This window comes from Maylandia zebra, linkage group LG23, assembly GCF_041146795.1.
Source record: "Maylandia zebra isolate NMK-2024a linkage group LG23, Mzebra_GT3a, whole genome shotgun sequence".
Lineage (NCBI taxonomy): Eukaryota > Metazoa > Chordata > Actinopteri > Cichliformes > Cichlidae > Maylandia > Maylandia zebra.
Genome location: NC_135188.1, coordinates 9,276,649 through 9,294,450, shown reverse-complemented (window position 1 = coordinate 9,294,450; position 17,802 = coordinate 9,276,649). Strand labels below are relative to the sequence as shown.

General features: G+C 38.4%; 1 protein-coding gene across 4 annotated transcripts in view; it reads left to right on the top strand.

Moving 5' to 3' along the window:
• Window positions 1–418: 418 nt before the first annotated feature.
• The window catches only part of slain2 (SLAIN motif family, member 2), a 34,835-nt gene continuing 17,451 nt past the window's right edge, over window positions 419–17,802 (top strand). For 3 of the 4 annotated variants that reach the window (XM_004557105.3, XM_004557104.3, XM_004557103.3), the window contains exons 1-2: window positions 419–1,146; window positions 10,447–10,589. In XM_004557105.3, the coding sequence (XP_004557162.1) occupies window positions 662–1,146; window positions 10,447–10,589 (628 nt within the window). In that variant the 5' untranslated portion in view covers window positions 419–661. The remainder of the gene's footprint in view (window positions 1,147–10,446; window positions 10,590–17,802) is intronic. The other variant, XM_004557106.3, reaches the window with a different exon arrangement.

Below are 17,802 nucleotides of genomic sequence, written 5' to 3'. Positions count from 1 at the left end.
AAGACTGTTTAACGAGCATAAAATGTAAATTTATCTTGGCATAGTGTGCAGCATGTCCTTAAAAAAATCTGAGGATACTCCATAATTGGAGGGTAACAGAAGCAGCAGGCCTACAAAGCGATCTACATCTGATCAGCAAGTTAATTTTTTTTTTCAGAATTATTAGATATTTGAACTTTGTATCCCAGTAGTTATAAATGTATAAGACTGTACCCAGGCGGTTAGTTGTAAATATGTAGTAAATCACAAATAAACATTCAAAATCCTGCGTTTAGGAGTTCATTCATATGTTACAATGTGGTTTCTGTAGCCAAATTTTCGATCCATATCTATAACGGTGTAGTTATATGTGCACGCGCAAATAGGTGTTGGTTACGTGGTCGCTCCCGATATGGAACGTGGTGACGTGTGTTCTCCGCCGCCTGTTGGTCTTTCACAGTTGGTGACGAGTATTATGAAAATGGCCTCAACCCTACCCGTGAGCACGAATAACCGGAGAAGATGACGACGCTGAGCTTTTCAAGTCGGTTGAACACCAAAGTGTCTTCTTTGAACACCCATATAGCAGTGAAGTAAACAAAAACAAAGGGACTCTCGGCAAAGAAACGCCTAAAAATACCCCTGACCACCGCATATTTTCGTAGGGCTGAGAGGAGCCACTATGGAGGATATCAACTCTAATATCAACGCGGACTTGGAGGTGCGGAAGCTCCAGGACTTGGTGAAGAAACTCGAACAACAAAACGAGCAGCTCCGGAGCAGGTCTACGATGTTGTCTTCGTCCGGACCGATGTCAGGGAACCACAGACCCCTGAGCGCCGGATACGACTCGTCGTCCCTGTCAGCAGGGATGGCAGCCGGTCTGGCCGGCTTCCCTGGGGTGGGGTTCGCTGGAACGGGCGGCTACGGTGGGCTGTTGGAGAACAACCGCTGTTTAAACCCCAGACTTTCTTATGACGGCATCAGTTTCAGGAGGGCGTATGAGGGTGAGGGGGCATCTGCTGCCACCTCTTTATCGAGTATGAACTCATTTTATTCAGACACTAGCAGGGGCTTCACGGATGAAGGGGAAACCTCAATTCTAGATGAAGTGGAAATCTTAGATCTGGAAGACATGGACTGTCTAAACGAAGACGAGGACAGCTGGTGAGTCAAAGCCTTGTCTTGGGAGGTAACTTGCCTGCTCCGCCGTGTTTTTGTCTTCGGGGCTGGGTGACAGCTTTAAATGCCTGGTCACAGCTGCTATACACATTAGCTGCCACCACAAACGCCTGGCATGAACAATCATTTCAGTAGCTTGTCTGAAATCTGAAGTCATCCCCACTGAAGGAGCCTCATTGTGGATTACTGACTGCAGGATGTTGTTTGGCAAGTCATATGGGCGATCCCAAGGCACTTCTGTGACTGTCTGAATATAAAAGACAGGCTTTGTCTTACAGTCGTTGTCAGACCGCTCTCCATTCTTTCCGTGCCTAGAGTTTGTTCATTAGTTTCAGAGATAGATCAGCAGGCCTGTGGCAATTAAAATCATCAGTTTCTTGGTGTTGTGATGTGACAGATTGCTTGGCTTGTCGTGTCAGTGTTGTACAGTAAAAAAATCAAAGTTGTTTTCCTGCCCAGCAGCCATGTGGGAGAGGTAGCCATGGTTATATTCCTCTTCTGAAATCCCTTTAGCGCAGCAGTTGGCACACAGCTACAAGTGCTCTGCAGCACCAAGTGAGAGATGTGAAATAGGACAGTTATCTCATCAACATGGAGAAATAAACGCTATGGCAGGGTCCTAAAGATGATTACAAGAATTGCATTAACAGGGGTTATAAACATAAACTGTTAATCTTATACACAAGAGAGTGTCTTGTGTATAAGATTAGCATTAGGCAAGAGTTGTAGCAGTTCCCTCAAACCAAGGTGTTGTGCATGTCCTGATGTTTTGTCATTAAAGTGACAAACAAAAAAGGGACAATGTTTTTACCACAGCCCAGATCATTAGATTGTGATTGCATCATGAACAAAAAGCAAGATAAATTAGTCTGATGTATTTCCTGTTACCTCTAAGATCTTTAAATGTACTTTTTGTAATTTCCCCCCAAAAATAGAGACATCAGGGGGTTCGTATTTTAAATTTAGTTGAAATTTGCTTTTTAAATTTTTATATTTCCTGTTTAGATGCACCTATTGCTAATCCACCAGTTGTAATTAGGTCTTTCTAATAGCATTACTCATTTTAAAGCCAGACTTGGAATGCATAAAACTGATATTCACACAAGTAAAAAAAAAAATTTCTATGTTAGGCCATTACAGTTTGACAAGGAATTCATGTTTCTTTGAAAGTAGTTGCCCTTGAAGAGATACCAAATCATACAAGAGGTGGTATTACACTGCAAAAATGTAATCAACGTGAAACATTTTGGATTGTAACATTACAGGCTAAAAATCTTTAAAAAAAAATATGACTTTCACTGTACTCACCAGACACTGACAGCAACACTTTAACATTCACAGTAGAGGAAGATAGAACCAATACAGTATTGTTGTTCTGCTTGTTAACTCCTATGTATTTCAATATCCTTTCCCGCTAGATTGTGCCCATATAATTTAACCAAGCACTGCGCATTTCTGCCCTTAGATGGCTTTAGAAAAGAAGTGCAGCCCGTCAAACTCCAGACTAAATTGGATTTGACTGTTTTTGACTTCCAAGAACATCATTGTTGACTGGATGAAAATATAATGATGGCCCTTTTCTTCAGGAAATGGTTATCTATCTTATTAGGACGGGCTTATATGCATTGCTTCTGCTATGGTAATGATATTGTAGTAGGCAACACGAGGGCGTAACTCTTAATGCATCTTAATGGCAGTTTTTAAAAGCTGCTGCAATCAGGGCATATCATCTGTTTTGAAGTTGAACATGCGCCAAGTGCTTTTACATTTTTAGAACACTCCTAACACAAACACTGTTTCTTCAAGGGAGGATAAACACGAATCCTGTTAATCAGTTTGCATTTTTTGTAATTATTATTTCAGCTAACTCAGCTTTTCCTGTCTTGCTTGCAGCTGCATGCCCATGCCAGCTACTGAGCCCTCGGCATCAGACTACTTTCAGACATTGCTCGCTCATGCCCAGCCAAGCTAGTCTCATTATGCCCTGGCTGTTTGTCCATCCTCTGGATTAGATTGATATCTGGGATTAGCCTATAGTGCCTAGCTTTTGCCAGCTCCTGTCACAGACTCCTGTAATCCCATGAATTAGCATCAGAGTGGATTTAAAAAGGCTGCCTGCTCCTGCAGCACTCGGCCTATCAATAGATGCCCGTTGCGCTCCTGTTTCTGCATGCGCATGACACATATCATTGTTTCAGATGTAGTTTTACATTGCACTGTACCACATGTGAATGGCTGTCATTGTGTTGATAAACAATGACAATGTGCAGTATAAGTATAAGGCCGGTATTTCTCTGCCCTTGCTTTGCCTGTAATGTTTCTGCTTTCATCTTGAAAGGCTTCCTCAATGGCTGCAACATTGCTGACAGCTGCTGACTCAGATTCCTCCTCTGAGTGGAAACTCAACTCTACTCTACTCTACTCTACTCTACTCTTCTCTTCTCTTCTCTTCTCTTCTCTTCTCTTCTCTTCTCTTCTCTTCTCTTCTCTTCTCTTCTCTTCATAAACATTTCTATTGCTTTTATAAATGGGGAACACAATTAAATTCAATTTTGATGAGTGAAAACATGTTTAGACTGTTAGAAGTTGAAAGCATATAAATTTTACAGCCACTGAAAGTGCCACAGTCACAATTCATTTGCTCCAATGCACTTTTTGACCTCATCTTAATATGGAAATGAGGCGAGACTGATAGCGCGTCAGCTATCTCAGGTAATGCTGTATGTACTTTAGTGTTATTTCTTTTCCAATGATCTTGTTAGGTTAGCTTATTTATGCATGTTCTATACCTTTGCAATCAAAAGTAACATAAATTTTGTCATTTTTCAGTTCAGCAACTTTATGAAGCCTTAGTTCTCTGTCTATGACTGTATTTCTTGCTGTCAAAATGACATCACAAATGTTATTTGTAAGCAGAAATTATGTCGTGGTAAACAAATGTCATTCTTTACACTCAGTAAAGCTGTAGTTAATTCAGTGTGTCACATGTGTAGAAATGGTAGATGTAGCCACCATGACATCATCCAGCGGTCCTGGACTCTGCATTTTGAAGATTCATTGTTAGTGTTTTGGCTGCTCCTATTTTGGTTTTTGCAGCCAGAAGTTACCATATGTGGAGAGAGGATGCAGCGCTAAGTTATGAGCTAATGCCGTATAGATTTGTTAGCAAGCTGCAAAAACTTGTATGGGTGCAGTGAACAGAAACAGATACCTGGTAACTGGTGCCAGGTGATGGTCTGAAAAAATACCAGAATTTTATTCATCAAAACTGGAGCCTAAACTTCTAAGCACCTAGCAGTCACTGACCAGCTCCAGTTGCCTGTCAACACCTCTCACCCAAAGCAGTCACACACCGCAAAAACCCCCAAACATTTTTGTACCAGGCTATAAATATGGTTTTTAATGCTGCTGAACATTTTAACACTGGAACCTGTGGGAATTGACCAATTAAAGAGCTAAATTTTTAGGCACTTTAACTTAATCTTCTAGCTCTGGAGGTTGCTCGGGTAAAATTATCTGCCTGCAGCATCAACTTTAAAAAATAAAAATAAATCCCACATTTTGTTTTTCGCTGGCTTGTCAGTTTGCATATGAGGTGTCATTGTGTCTCTCTGTTTAGTTTGGTGTGTGCACTTGGTTCTGCAGAGCAACTAGATGTGTGAGTGTGAAGTGATTTTCAGGCCGTATTTTCCCTGCAAGCCTTGAGTTTAACTTGAAGCCATATTAAAAGTGTTTGGCTATTTAAATGAGTACATATGATTAAGTATTGAGATTTATGGTCTTTTCAAAAAATATTTTTTTAAGACTGTTTATTCTTAAAATTTCTTAAAACTCAACACATGCAACATAAATAAAAGGGTATTAACAGGGTATTTACTATATTTTTAGAGTCCCCTTAAATAATTAGCAAGGCTCAAGATTTTAAATATTTATGTCTGAAATAAATTAGGATTAAAAAAATTTTTTTTTTCTTTTTACTAAGAAAACATGAATTCCTTCCTGCCTCTCCACATCATCCACTATAAGGCAGCACTTTGTAATAAAACCAGGTCCAGATTAGCAGCTTGTTATCCTCTCAATCACATTTCCTCTTCAAGCTGTTGACTAACACCATATATGCGGTGTGATAGGAGTGATCTGTCGGTCATTATTAGTAGGGCTGCCACGATTTGTCGACTAGTCACGATTACGTCGACTATCAAAATCGTCGACGACTGATTTAATAGTCGACACGTCGTTTGAAGCTTTGTAAGATCGCAAAAGACGCAGGAATAATAGCAGGATTTAAGAGTGTAATAACGGACTGAAACAGAAGATGGCAGCACTGCATGTACAAGGATGCCAGCTGCCGTTAAACCCCGAAGAAGAAGAAGCAGCTGTGTCCCAGAATTCATAGCGCGGCCCAGCTTAGTTTCCAACAATGGCGGTAGCTAGTTAGTTTTAATATTACTCTTATTATTCTTTCTGGGTCACAAAATAAACGTTTAACATATTTTCAGGCGAGAATGTAGCTGTGTAAACCTCAAATATCGGCTCAGTTTATCAAGACACCGCATATTTTCAAAAGCGCTCCGACGTTTTCGGAGACGTTAGACAAACTCTAATGTTAGATCTATATGACACAGCCTTGTACCCTAATTGTGCCCTGTCACTATCAAGGCCATCTTATTTTGGATTTCAAAGTAAAAGCCCTGTGAATCTTCATTTTTGAACTACTCTTTCAATGACTTAATAATGCTCTTAAAAGCAAAAGTCGTATTTCCAAATACTATTTGAACTTTATATCAACACTTTCCAACCACAGTCTTTTTACAGTGATACCATATCAATATCAAGTCAGTCTGATTTTGCCTTTCATAGTAATGGCCCTTTGAAATTGTCCATAATTGACTTAATCTTCTAACGATTCAAAATGCTCTAAAATGAAAAATTCTTGTTTCCACAGGGTAATTCCACCTTAGATCAACAGTATACAGCCCCACAGTGATACCATATCAATATCAAGTCATTCTGATTATGCCTTCCAAAATAAAAGCCTTTTTAAATTGTCCATAATTGACCTAACTTTCAGTGATTTCAAAATGCTCTAAAATGGAAATTTCCTGTTTCCACAGGGTAATTCCACTTTAGATCAACAGTATACAGCCCCACAGTGATACCATATCAATGTCAAGTCATTCTGATTTTGCCTTCCAAAGTAAAAGCCTTTTCAAATTGTCCACAATTGACCTAACTTTCAGTGATTTCAAAATGCTCTAAAATGGAAATTTCCTGTTTCCACAGGGTAATTCCACCTTAGATCAACAGTATACAGCCCCACAGTGATACCATATCAATATCAAGTCATTCTGATTATGCCTTCCAAAATAAATGCCCTTTCAAATTGAGCATATACGGCCTACTTTTTTGACGATTTCAAAATGTTCTTAAACAGAATTTTGCTGTTTCCACAGGATAATTTCACTTTAGTTCAACAGTATACAACCTCACGATGTTACCATATCAATATCAAGTCATTCTGATTTTGCTTTCAAAAATAAAAGCATTTTCAAACTGCCCATATCTGACTTGATCCTGGAACAATTTCAAAATGCTCTAAAATGGAAAATTCCTGTTTCCACAGGGTAATTCCACCTTAGATCAACAGTATACAGCCCCACAGTGATACCATATCAATATCAAGTCATTCTGATTATGCCTTCCAAAATAAATGCCCTTTCAAATTGAGCATATATACGACCTAATTTTTTAACGATTTCAAAATGTTCTTAAACAGAATTTTGCTGTTTCCACAGGATAATTTCACTTTAGGTCAACAGTATACAACCTCACGATGTTACCATATCAATATCAAGTCATTCTGATTATGCCTTCCAAAATAAAAGACTTTTCAAATTGCCAAGATACGACCTACTCTTTTAAAGATTTCAAAATGCTCTAAAAGTGAAAATTGCTGTTTCCACAGGATAATTTCACTTTAGGTCAACAGTATACAACCTCACGATGTTACCATATCAATTTCAAGTAATTCTGATTATGCCTTCCAAAATAATGGCCTGTTGAAAATGCCCATAATTTACCTAACTTTCAGTGATTTCAGAATGCTCTAAAAAGGAAGATTTCAGTTTCCACAGGGTAATTCCACTTTAGATGTCATTCTAAATAAAGAAATTACAAAACAGCTTGCAAACCAACCATGACATCTTTCCACAGACTTAAAATATAAACGTACTATCAATTACAACCTAGTGGCAATTTCAGCTTCCTTTTACATCATCTTTATGATTCAATTCTGTCATAATCAATTGAGTCTGATTTTGCTTTTCAAAATGAAAACCCAATATGTGTTGAAACAGCAATTTTCATTTTTAAAACATTCTGAAATAATTGAAAGAGTATATCACATATGGACAAATTCGACGGGCCATTAATTTGAAAGGCGAAATCAGACCAACATGAAATTTACATGGTTTTACTGTCGGGTTGGATACTGTTGATCTAAAGTGGAATTATCCTGTGGAAACAGCATCTTTCAATTTAAGAGCATTTTGAAATCGTTAAACGAGTAGGTCGTCTACGGACAATTTGAAAATACTTTTATTTTGGAAGGCAAAATCAGAGTGACTTGATCTTAACATCGTATCTCTGTGGGGTTGTATACTGTTGATTTAAAGTGAAATTATTCTGTGGAAACAGAAAATTTCCTTTTTAGAGCATTCCGAAATCACTGAAAGTTAGGTAAGTTATTGGCATTTTCAACAGGCCATTATTTTGGAAGGCAAAATCAGAATGACTTGAAATTGAAGTAGTACCATGGTGTGGATGTACACTTTTGATCTAACATGGATTCATTCTGTGGAAAGAGCAAGTTTCATTTTTAGAGCGTTCTGAATTCTTTAAAAGAGTAGGTCGTATATCGGCAATTTGAAAAGTCTTTTATTTTGGAAGGCATAATCAGAATGACTTGATATTGATATGGTAACATCGTGAGGTTGTATACTGTTGACCTAAAGTGAAATTATCCTGTGGAAACAGCAAAATTCTTTTTAAGAACATTTTGAAATCGTTAAAAAATTAGGTCGTATATATGCTCAATTTGAAAGGGCATTTATTTTGGAAGGCATAATCAGAATGACTTGATATTGATATGGTATCACTGTGGGGCTGTATACTGTTGATCTAAGGTGGAATTACCCTGTGGAAACAGGAATTTTCCATTTTAGAGCATTTTGAAATTGTTCCAGGATCAAGTCAGATATGGGCAGTTTGAAAATGCTTTTATTTTTGAAAGCAAAATCAGAATGACTTGATATTGATATGGTAACATCGTGAGGTTGTATACTGTTGAACTAAAGTGAAATTATCCTGTGGAAACAGCAAAATTCTGTTTAAGAACATTTTGAAATCGTCAAAAAAGTAGGCCGTATATGCTCAATTTGAAAGGGCATTTATTTTGGAAGGCATAATCAGAATGACTTGATATTGATATGGTATCACTGTGGGGCTGTATACTGTTGATCTAAGGTGGAATTACCCTGTGGAAACAGGAAATTTCCATTTTAGAGCATTTTGAAATCACTGAAAGTTAGGTCAATTGTGGACAATTTGAAAAGGCTTTTACTTTGGAAGGCAAAATCAGAATGACTTGACATTGATATGGTATCACTGTGGGGCTGTATACTGTTGATCTAAAGTGGAATTACCCTGTGGAAACAGGAAATTTCCATTTTAGAGCATTTTGAAATCACTGAAAGTTAGGTCAATTATGGACAATTTAAAAAGGCTTTTATTTTGGAAGGCATAATCAGAATGACTTGATATTGATATGGTATCACTGTGGGGCTGTATACTGTTGATCTAAGGTGGAATTACCCTGTGGAAACAAGAATTTTCCTTTTTAGAGCATTTTGAAATCACTGAAAGTTAGGTCAATTATGGACAATTTGAAAAGGCTTTTATTTTTGAGAGCAAAATCAGAATGACTTGATATTGATATGGTATCACTGTGGGGCTGTATACTGTTGAGCTAAAGTGGAATTACCCTGTGGAAACAGGAATGTGCCACTTTAGAGCATTTTGAAATTGTTCCAGGAGCAACTCAGATATGGGCAGTTTGAAAATGCTTTTATTTTTTAAAGCAATATCAGAATGTCTTGATATTGATATGGTAACATCGTGAGGTTGTATACTGTTGATCTGGAGTGGAATTACCCTGTGGAAACAGGAAATTTCCATTTTAAAACATTTTGAAATCACTGAAAGTTAGGTCAATTATGGACAATTTAAAAAGGCTTTTATTTTGGAAGGCATAATCAGAATGACTTGATATTGATATGGTATCACTGTGGGGCTGTATACTGTTGATCTAAGGTGGAATTACCCTGTGGAAACAAGAATTTTTCATTTTAGAGCATTTTGAATCGTTAGAAGATTAAGTCAATTATGGACAATTTCAAAGGGCCATTACTATGAAAGGCAAAATCAGACTGACTTGATATTGATATGGTATCACTGTAAAAAGACTGTGGTTGGAAAGTGTTGATATAAAGTTCAAATAGTATTTGGAAATACGACTTTTGCTTTTAAGAGCATTATTAAGTCATTGAAAGAGTAGTTCAAAAATGAAGATTCACAGGGCTTTTACTTTGAAATCCAAAATAAGATGGCCTTGATAGTGACAGGGCACAATTAGGGTACAAGGCTGTGTCATATAGATCTAACATTAGAGTTTGTAAAAAAAAAAAGCCTAAATTATATGTTATTATGTTCTTAACATATCTGTTAATTCACTCGAAGTTGGCTTTTATTTTGAAATCCGGTTTCCACATCCATTCCCGTAATACTTTGAATACACAGGGAACGTAAAACAAACTGGAGGCTGGCTTGACTGCAAGTCTCGAATTGGAGGCTGGCTTGACACAAGTTGATTATCAGAAGTGTGAGATGCTGGAGAATATACTCTGGTGTCCTGTTATATTTTAGATAGCAAGGAGTTTATTAAACTTTACCAAAACAATCTGCAAATTTCATTAAAATTTAATAAACTATCATCTTGTCTTTATTTTTAGTTAGCACCTTAAAAGCTTAAAGCTGTAAGCTAATGATCGTTATATAAGAGCAGATGCTGCTGGTGCAATAAGCTGTAGTTTTACGTCCAGTGGATGATGATCTGATTAGTCGACTAATCGCATAAATAATCGGTGACTAGTCGACTATCAAAATAATCGTTTGTGGCAGCCCTAATTATTAGAGGAGAAAAATAACTTGCTGTTGATATTTTTTTAGGTTATATGAGGCAAAGCTGAACAGTCCCCTGCAAAAAGCCTTGAGTCCTATCGTGTGGTGCCGCCAAGCTCTGGACAATCCGAGTCCCGAGATGGAATCAGCCAAGCGCTCCCTCATACACAGACTGGACCTCACCATGTCAGGTAAACAGGAGCATAGTTGTAATTGTTTCAACTGTAATTACAATACCGATGCACTTAATTTATCTTTCTTTTGGTATGTTAGAGGTCAGAAACAAATAACATGTGTACCAAACTATGTTATCTGGATCATTGGGCTTCTCTATTAGTGTCTGTATTGAGATATGTTCATTTGTGTTCACAATTGTCTGGCTGGCCTTCGAACAAACATGATGCATTTGAGCTGAAGAGAACCAAAATCACTGAACCAGCTCTCCTGCTAGTGCTTGCATCTGTTTTTTGGGTTGCTGATTTATGTTAAAATAGGGATGGGAATCAAGAACCGGTTCTTGTAGAGAACCAGTTCCCGGTAGTTCAGTTCCTTGGAATTGTTACTATGCCTGTTTATTGATGCCGCTTATTGGTTTCACTTACACTTGTGCTACAATTAGCTGATTTCAGTTCATGTGTTGGAAGAGGAAGGTAGTAACTCAGTCTGTGCTCCACAAGGTTCGTATGGATATTTAAGAAAAGTGTTCTGTGTAACATTTGTAATATATTACTTTTGTTTGTATAATGACCCCAACACTGGTCACATCAAAAAGGGGAAATGCATCCAACATTCAGAAACATTTGACCACACAGCATGCAATTAATTTGCATGAATGTAATGTCTTTGATGTACTGCTTAGCGATGGTGGTGACTCTCAAAGCCGTTAATGAAAACTCAAAGAGAAACAATAAGGAGTAAAATCGATGTGATATCGATAACGAAATCAGAATAATTAAATTCTTATCAATTCCCATCCCTAGTTAAGAGGCTGTTATACTTTCAGCCTGTTTGGATCCATATGTTTTGCTATTAAAGGGTGAACGCGAGGCTCTGATAGTAGGGTAGTTGATATCCACATGCCCTCTGGTTTTGGCACTTGAGGATGTGCATGCAGACAGCTGTGGACACTGCAGCTGTGTAGTCCTTTTTATATTTTCTTTTCAAGACTGCTCAGAGTCTGCAAGAAGGGCGTATATGTAGTTGGCGCATTGTAGTATAGTGCCTCGATTGGAATAAAGGCACACTGTGGTCCACACGGAGCCTTGCATTCACAGTCTCTTGACAAAATTTACACCAGTAGGAGTCTGCCTTTCATGTGGATATCTGCTCGGCTGTTGAAGTCTTCAGCTGCCCTGGTCCACTAGTGAGCATAATGACCTGGCTGTGCCTTATGTGTATGTCATTTCTTATATGTACTCCTAAACTATGGGTATTACAACTTAAGGAAAAGAAAATTGCTATATTGTCATTTGTATAGGAATCAAAGAAGTTGAAATGGATTTGATTTCTGCAGAATATCTCATTTCCAACTATCAAAGGATCTTCCTTTCAGTCAGAAAATAGTAATAATAAATCACTGCAATGCTGGTAAAGACCAACTTGCTCGCACACTTGTGTCTCCAACGAGGTTACAAAAATAAAGAAGTGCATGATTAACCAAAACAACACCAAAGTGTACTGCACAGTAGCAGTTGTGTCCTCACTTTTGGATTTGGTTGCAAGGGTGACAGTGCCGAGCATACACTGCTAAATGATCTAGATTTATATCATTTGGTCGGAGTGAAAATTCTTCTTCTTTTTCTGTTTAAAAACAACGGGGTTATTATTTTCTGCTTATTTTTCTGGCAGATTGTATGAGGAGCTGTTGTGCCCTGGGACCTGCAAAATATTTATTATTTTGTGTCACGTGATAGTGCCTAATTGCTTACTTATTTATATTTACATCTGTGATTTTTTTTTTTGTATTCTTATTTTGCTGCTTTTGCAGCACTTTCTTCTCAAACAGCAGCACCGACAAACCTAAACTGATCCATACTGAATGGCCTGAGCTAACCAGCGGACCTATCAGTCTCTGGTCCCTGAGTGTATGGATTCAATGAATGAACTGCAGACACACTCAGTTTACATACATAAAGTCAGATTTTTTTCATGTTGGGGTTTAAATCATTTAGTTGTGTATGAGAGTACGTAAAATAAGGAAAGATAGACTTATTGTCATAACTATACATGGAGCAATCGTGCTGACGTTTGCAGTCACTCTCGAAAGGCCCCTTCTTATAGTGAGAAGAACCTGAAAAAAGCAACTTTATATCACCCAGAGTTACCTAATTTCTTATGCCTGTAGAGTTTTTGATTTCACTAATTATATTTAACCTTTCAGTGAGGAGAACAGGGCTCCGTTCCTGAAAGTTAAACTAAGAGGCAAGTCATTTCCATTTTGACTGTGGTATGCTCATGTGATAGTTGGATCACGTTGAGCAACAGTCCAGTGAAGGTTGTCACTGGGGTCAGTGGGATTCTTTCAGCTGTTGTGAAAGAAACACCTGGTCACACATTTCTTCCCTCATCTGGGGATAGGGAAACTTGTTTATATGAATATTGTTGCATGGAGTAGTTATGTGTTGGACTGTCTTCTTAAGTAATGATAAATCAGATCAGAGTGAGGCTTGTATAATATAGCTTATTGCTCTTTATTGGCTGTTTATACCAGCTACTATGGGCTGGACTATGTGACCTTTTGTTGAACATTGCTCTTAGCCTTACCTCACCTTCCCTTGAGAAACCTCTTGCCTTACCAAACTAGTTGCTAATTATGGCCAATTCTGCTAACATTTCTCTTAATAATACTCACTGAATGGCTCAATTGTGGAATCTTCTTATACTCCTAAAAACTCATCTTTGGGAGCACAGTGATTTACTGCAGTACGTTAGGAGAGAATTGACCTCACTTTTGTATTTAAGTCATTAAATTCACACAATCTGTTAAATCCATGAAACCTTAATATGGAAGTTTGTTATCTTACTGTCCATTTGTCCGCCCCCATTGTTCCACTACTGGAGTCTGACCCACAGTTTGAGAAACACTGATTTAGGGAGTGGTGCTTACTTGTGGTGATATCATCGATGTAGGTGTGGCACGATAACGTCATCCTAAAAATACCCCCCTTGTCGCTAATAGCATCTGCCCCACCTCATTCATTCCTCAGATGGCACTGGTGGAAAGTGAAAGTGCACTATGGGGAGGCTTATGATTCACTGAGTAAAGTGGTTAAGACATTCAGATCTAATGAATTAAACACCAACATTGTGATTTTTAATAAAATATTTAGAAATTTTTCAAAGAAGACTTATAAGGTTACATAGTATCTCAGTGTCTGACCCAGACTCTCTATTAAAGCGAGGATCAGCATCAAGCAGTCAGTGTACATGCATTTACTTTCTACATCTCATCTTTTTACTTCTGCGAAAACTTAAATAACTTGATGAATTAGGAAGTCAGGTTGTATATCATCTGAGGGGAAACTGCTTATCCGCTCAGTGAACACTTTCCTGATTAGTTTATTGGCTCAGTCTCTAGTTGCTGGTTTTATTGAATGCAATGTAATGGTCATTTTCTAAACTGCGATCTTAGTTTTCAAAGAACGAAGTTTATGATGGCAAATTTGCTCAGCTTTACAACATGGATATGTTCAAATTTGATTTAGATTGTTGTAATCGAAAAATTCTTCACAGCGAAGTCAAAGTGAGAGTTAAATAATACCATTAAAACGTCTAATGCAGCTGTTGGTTGCAGTCAGCATCTGTCTTTTTGGGAAGACTGCACTGGAGTCTTTGGTTAAACTCCCATAATCCTTCTCTCTGCATAGCCAGAGAGCTACGCAAACACAGGACCATGAATTTGGCTTTAAGCGCTACATTCTGAAAGCATTTGTGTCTGTGAGAGTCACCAGACAGGGCTTTATAGCTCCGGGCTGAATTATTTTTCATACCCAACCTCTAGCAGGAGCATGGAAATGCTGTTGCTATGGAATCGCCAAATAAACTCTTCACTTGCGGCAGATTGTTACCAAAAGTGTGTGAAGATTTCACATCTGTCTAAGCATTGTGCCATCTTCTGGAATAAGTGCATATTCAGATATTTTAAACATGACCTTCTGTGTGAGGAGTGACCCAAGCCTTTTGTATGCGCACACCCTGTTAAAATCTTCTCCACAGATGACGTGTCTCAGTTATATAACTAACAACAGGGAGGAAACTCCTGGGAGACATCTCCTTGAGTTGACTATACTAGTCAGACAGCACAACTTTATTCATACCAGACAGTTCAGATATGCAGTGGAACCACTTTGTTATTAGTGCTGTACAATTATACAAAGCTCATTTCCTTTGCACTGCTTTGACAGCTGTTCCACAGAGTACGTAAAAGACCCAAGAGGTCCCAACCACAGTCACATGGCTGACCTGCCCTGTTTTCAGCTCTGACTTTTGCACAGTTGTTGCACCTCCTTCTTGCATGTCTCTGCCAGTTTTATCCCCTTTCTTCTCTGGTGTATTTATCTCTAGCATACAATAGTTTTTCTATTTGCTTGTCTCTTGGATGTGCTTACAGCTCCGTGCTGCTGCTTTAACCCATTCATTCTTTTATTTTATTTTTGTATCAAATGGCCTCAATGAAAGGTTGGTCTTCTCTTTCCCTCCCCCTTTAAGGCCTTAAGCAGTCTGTTGTGTGCCGCCTCATTTAGTTTTATTTTTGCCTGTGGAAACTGGCCTGAAGTTTCCACAGACTGGCGCAGCACAATTTCATATCACAGTAAATGGAAATGACATCAGTCACAGTGGGCAGAAAGAACATTTCCTTTTCTTTCTACTGACTTGTTTCAGTACACGAGGGTGTCAAGGACACTCTATTTTTATTGGTCCCTGTGCTACTGATCCCATCAGATTGGTCTCATTCTACTGAAAGTGTGTTGCTAGGGTTGCTGTGATAGGCCAGGTCACCTAACCACATCTAAATCCTCTGAAACCTGAATTGGCCCTTTGAGCTGTAGCACCATTGTGATTTTAGCTTAGACCCAATACAGACTAAAGTATGCCAAGCTCTTCTGCTGTGTTGTACACAAACAGGCAGAATTATTTTTAAAAGTTGATGATCAACTTAAATGAAAAGTTTACCAGGTGTGGGGCTTAGCCTGACTTAGAAGTGATATTGAAAGAATGACTTCTTTCCCATTATGAGATAGAAATTGGACATTTCAAGCATATTGTAAAATAACAGACTGTGGATCCTGATATCCTTCTAAAATCAAGTTATGATACTTACAGAAACTAAAAGTCGATATGAAAAAACATTAATAAAAATAAAAATTACACAGAAAGTAATTAGAACTATATGGTGTACTTAGTTTTAATTCTTAAATTTAATCAAATTTGCCAGCAGAAACAGTTTGAGGAGGATTTGATGTTTACTGAAATTGGGATGTCTGTGTAACCGTTACCTTGAAAATACACCAGCTCCAACATAGCCATCAGAACTATTTGCACCCACTCAGGACAGTGTTTGCAGTTCTGCCAAATGACCCACAGTGCATTTCAAAAGCTCGAAATGTAGCCTGGTCTATTTTTAACGGAAGCCACATCAAGTTGCACAGCGCAGAAGAGGAGCACAGGAAGTCGGATACAGGATTGGTACAGAAAATTTAGTCTTTTATTTTCAAAATAAAAGACAGTTTATAGGCTAAACATTCAGCTTCTAAAACAGTGAGATCTGAAGCTCTGTGAAGGACAGAACGAGACCTCATCTGAGATACGATGTCACACTCGTGGTCAAATAAATTTCCCCTTGTGGGACTAATAAAGGTATATCAATATCAAGTGTGGTATAGTGAACCTCTTGAATTTTGTCTTTTTCAAATATGTATCCATATTTAAAGTCTAAAAAAATACTAAAAGTAACACTAAAAGTATTTTCAAAAATACTGGGGCGATTGTGGCTCAAGAGTTGGGAGTTCGCCTTGTAATTGGAAGGTTGCCGGTTCGAGCCCCGGCTTGGACAATCTCGGTCATTGTGTCCTTGGGCAAGACACTTCACCCGTTGCCTACTGGTGGTGGTCAGAGGGCCCGGTGGCGCCAGTGTTCGGCAGCCTCGCCTCTGTCAGTGCGCCCCAGGGTGGCTGTGGCTACAATGTAGCTTGCCATCACCAGTGTGTGAATGGGTGGATGACTGGATATGTAAAGCGCTTTGGGGTCCTTAGGGACTAAGTAAAGCGCTATATAAATCCAGGCCAAAACAAAATCAAAGTTAGATATAGGAGCAGAACCATTCTGGAAACTGAATTTGAGCTCAAAACAATGTTATATATATTTTAAAAATATATATTTTAAAAAATCCAAAACAAACACTTGCAGCACTGTTCTGGATCCAGTGACCACTGTTTATGATTTTACTGTATGCAGTCACAGAAATATGCTGTTATATCAACTTTCTTGTGATGTAAACACAGTGGAGCTTTACAGAACATGCAGATTAGTATTTACTCTTTCATTTACCACTTCACCAGGTGAACTCTTTAAATCTGTTGACCTCATTGTTCTTTTCTGGAAAACAAAGAGTCTTTTGGTTAAGTGAGTGCAGCATTTCTGACTAAACACGTTCCAACGTTGTTGGCATTCCACAGGATCTGATCCATGTGGATTGCAGCAGAGGAGACATGATGGCGTTTTCTAAATAATGCAGGAGGACAGAGTGCAGAGCACGAGGTGGAACAGGAGAAAGTGAAAGGAGCGATGTGGAAAGAGCAGAGAGTTGATCTTAAAAGGCTGCCTCACCACCGAGCAATGTAAACACATCCAGTAAGAGAGATTAAAACAGAGTGATGATGGGTAAATTAACAAACTCGAGAGATGTTAACCATCTAAACCAATCAGAGTATCACTGTGACAGAGTGTCCAGAGTCTGATATCATAATTCAGACCAGCGACTTTGGACTGTAGCCTGTGACCGCTGCTTTGCTGAGTTTAACAGAGAATTGTATTGTGCTCTGTGCGTATATGGACTGAATGGTTTGCATTGTTAAGCGTTTGTCCCAGCTAATGATGTAGGAAGTCTCCATCAGGCCCACACTCAGCATACATTATAAGAGACTCAATCAGATTGAAAAGCTCTGCAATGTGCAGGCATAGATGTGCTGGCTCCGAGCAGACACTCCTGATGTTCATAGTCAAATGCTCAGAAGGCCAACAAGCTTCGTCAGGGCTTTTAAGGGGTTACAGCGTATAGATGGTGAATGAGCAGATTAAACAATGAACGACAAGTTTTGATCCCAAATTTCTATGAGTTGGATTTTAGACTTTCTCTAAACTTTCATTTCTCTAAAAGTTGTGATTCTTGGTAGAAACTATAAGATT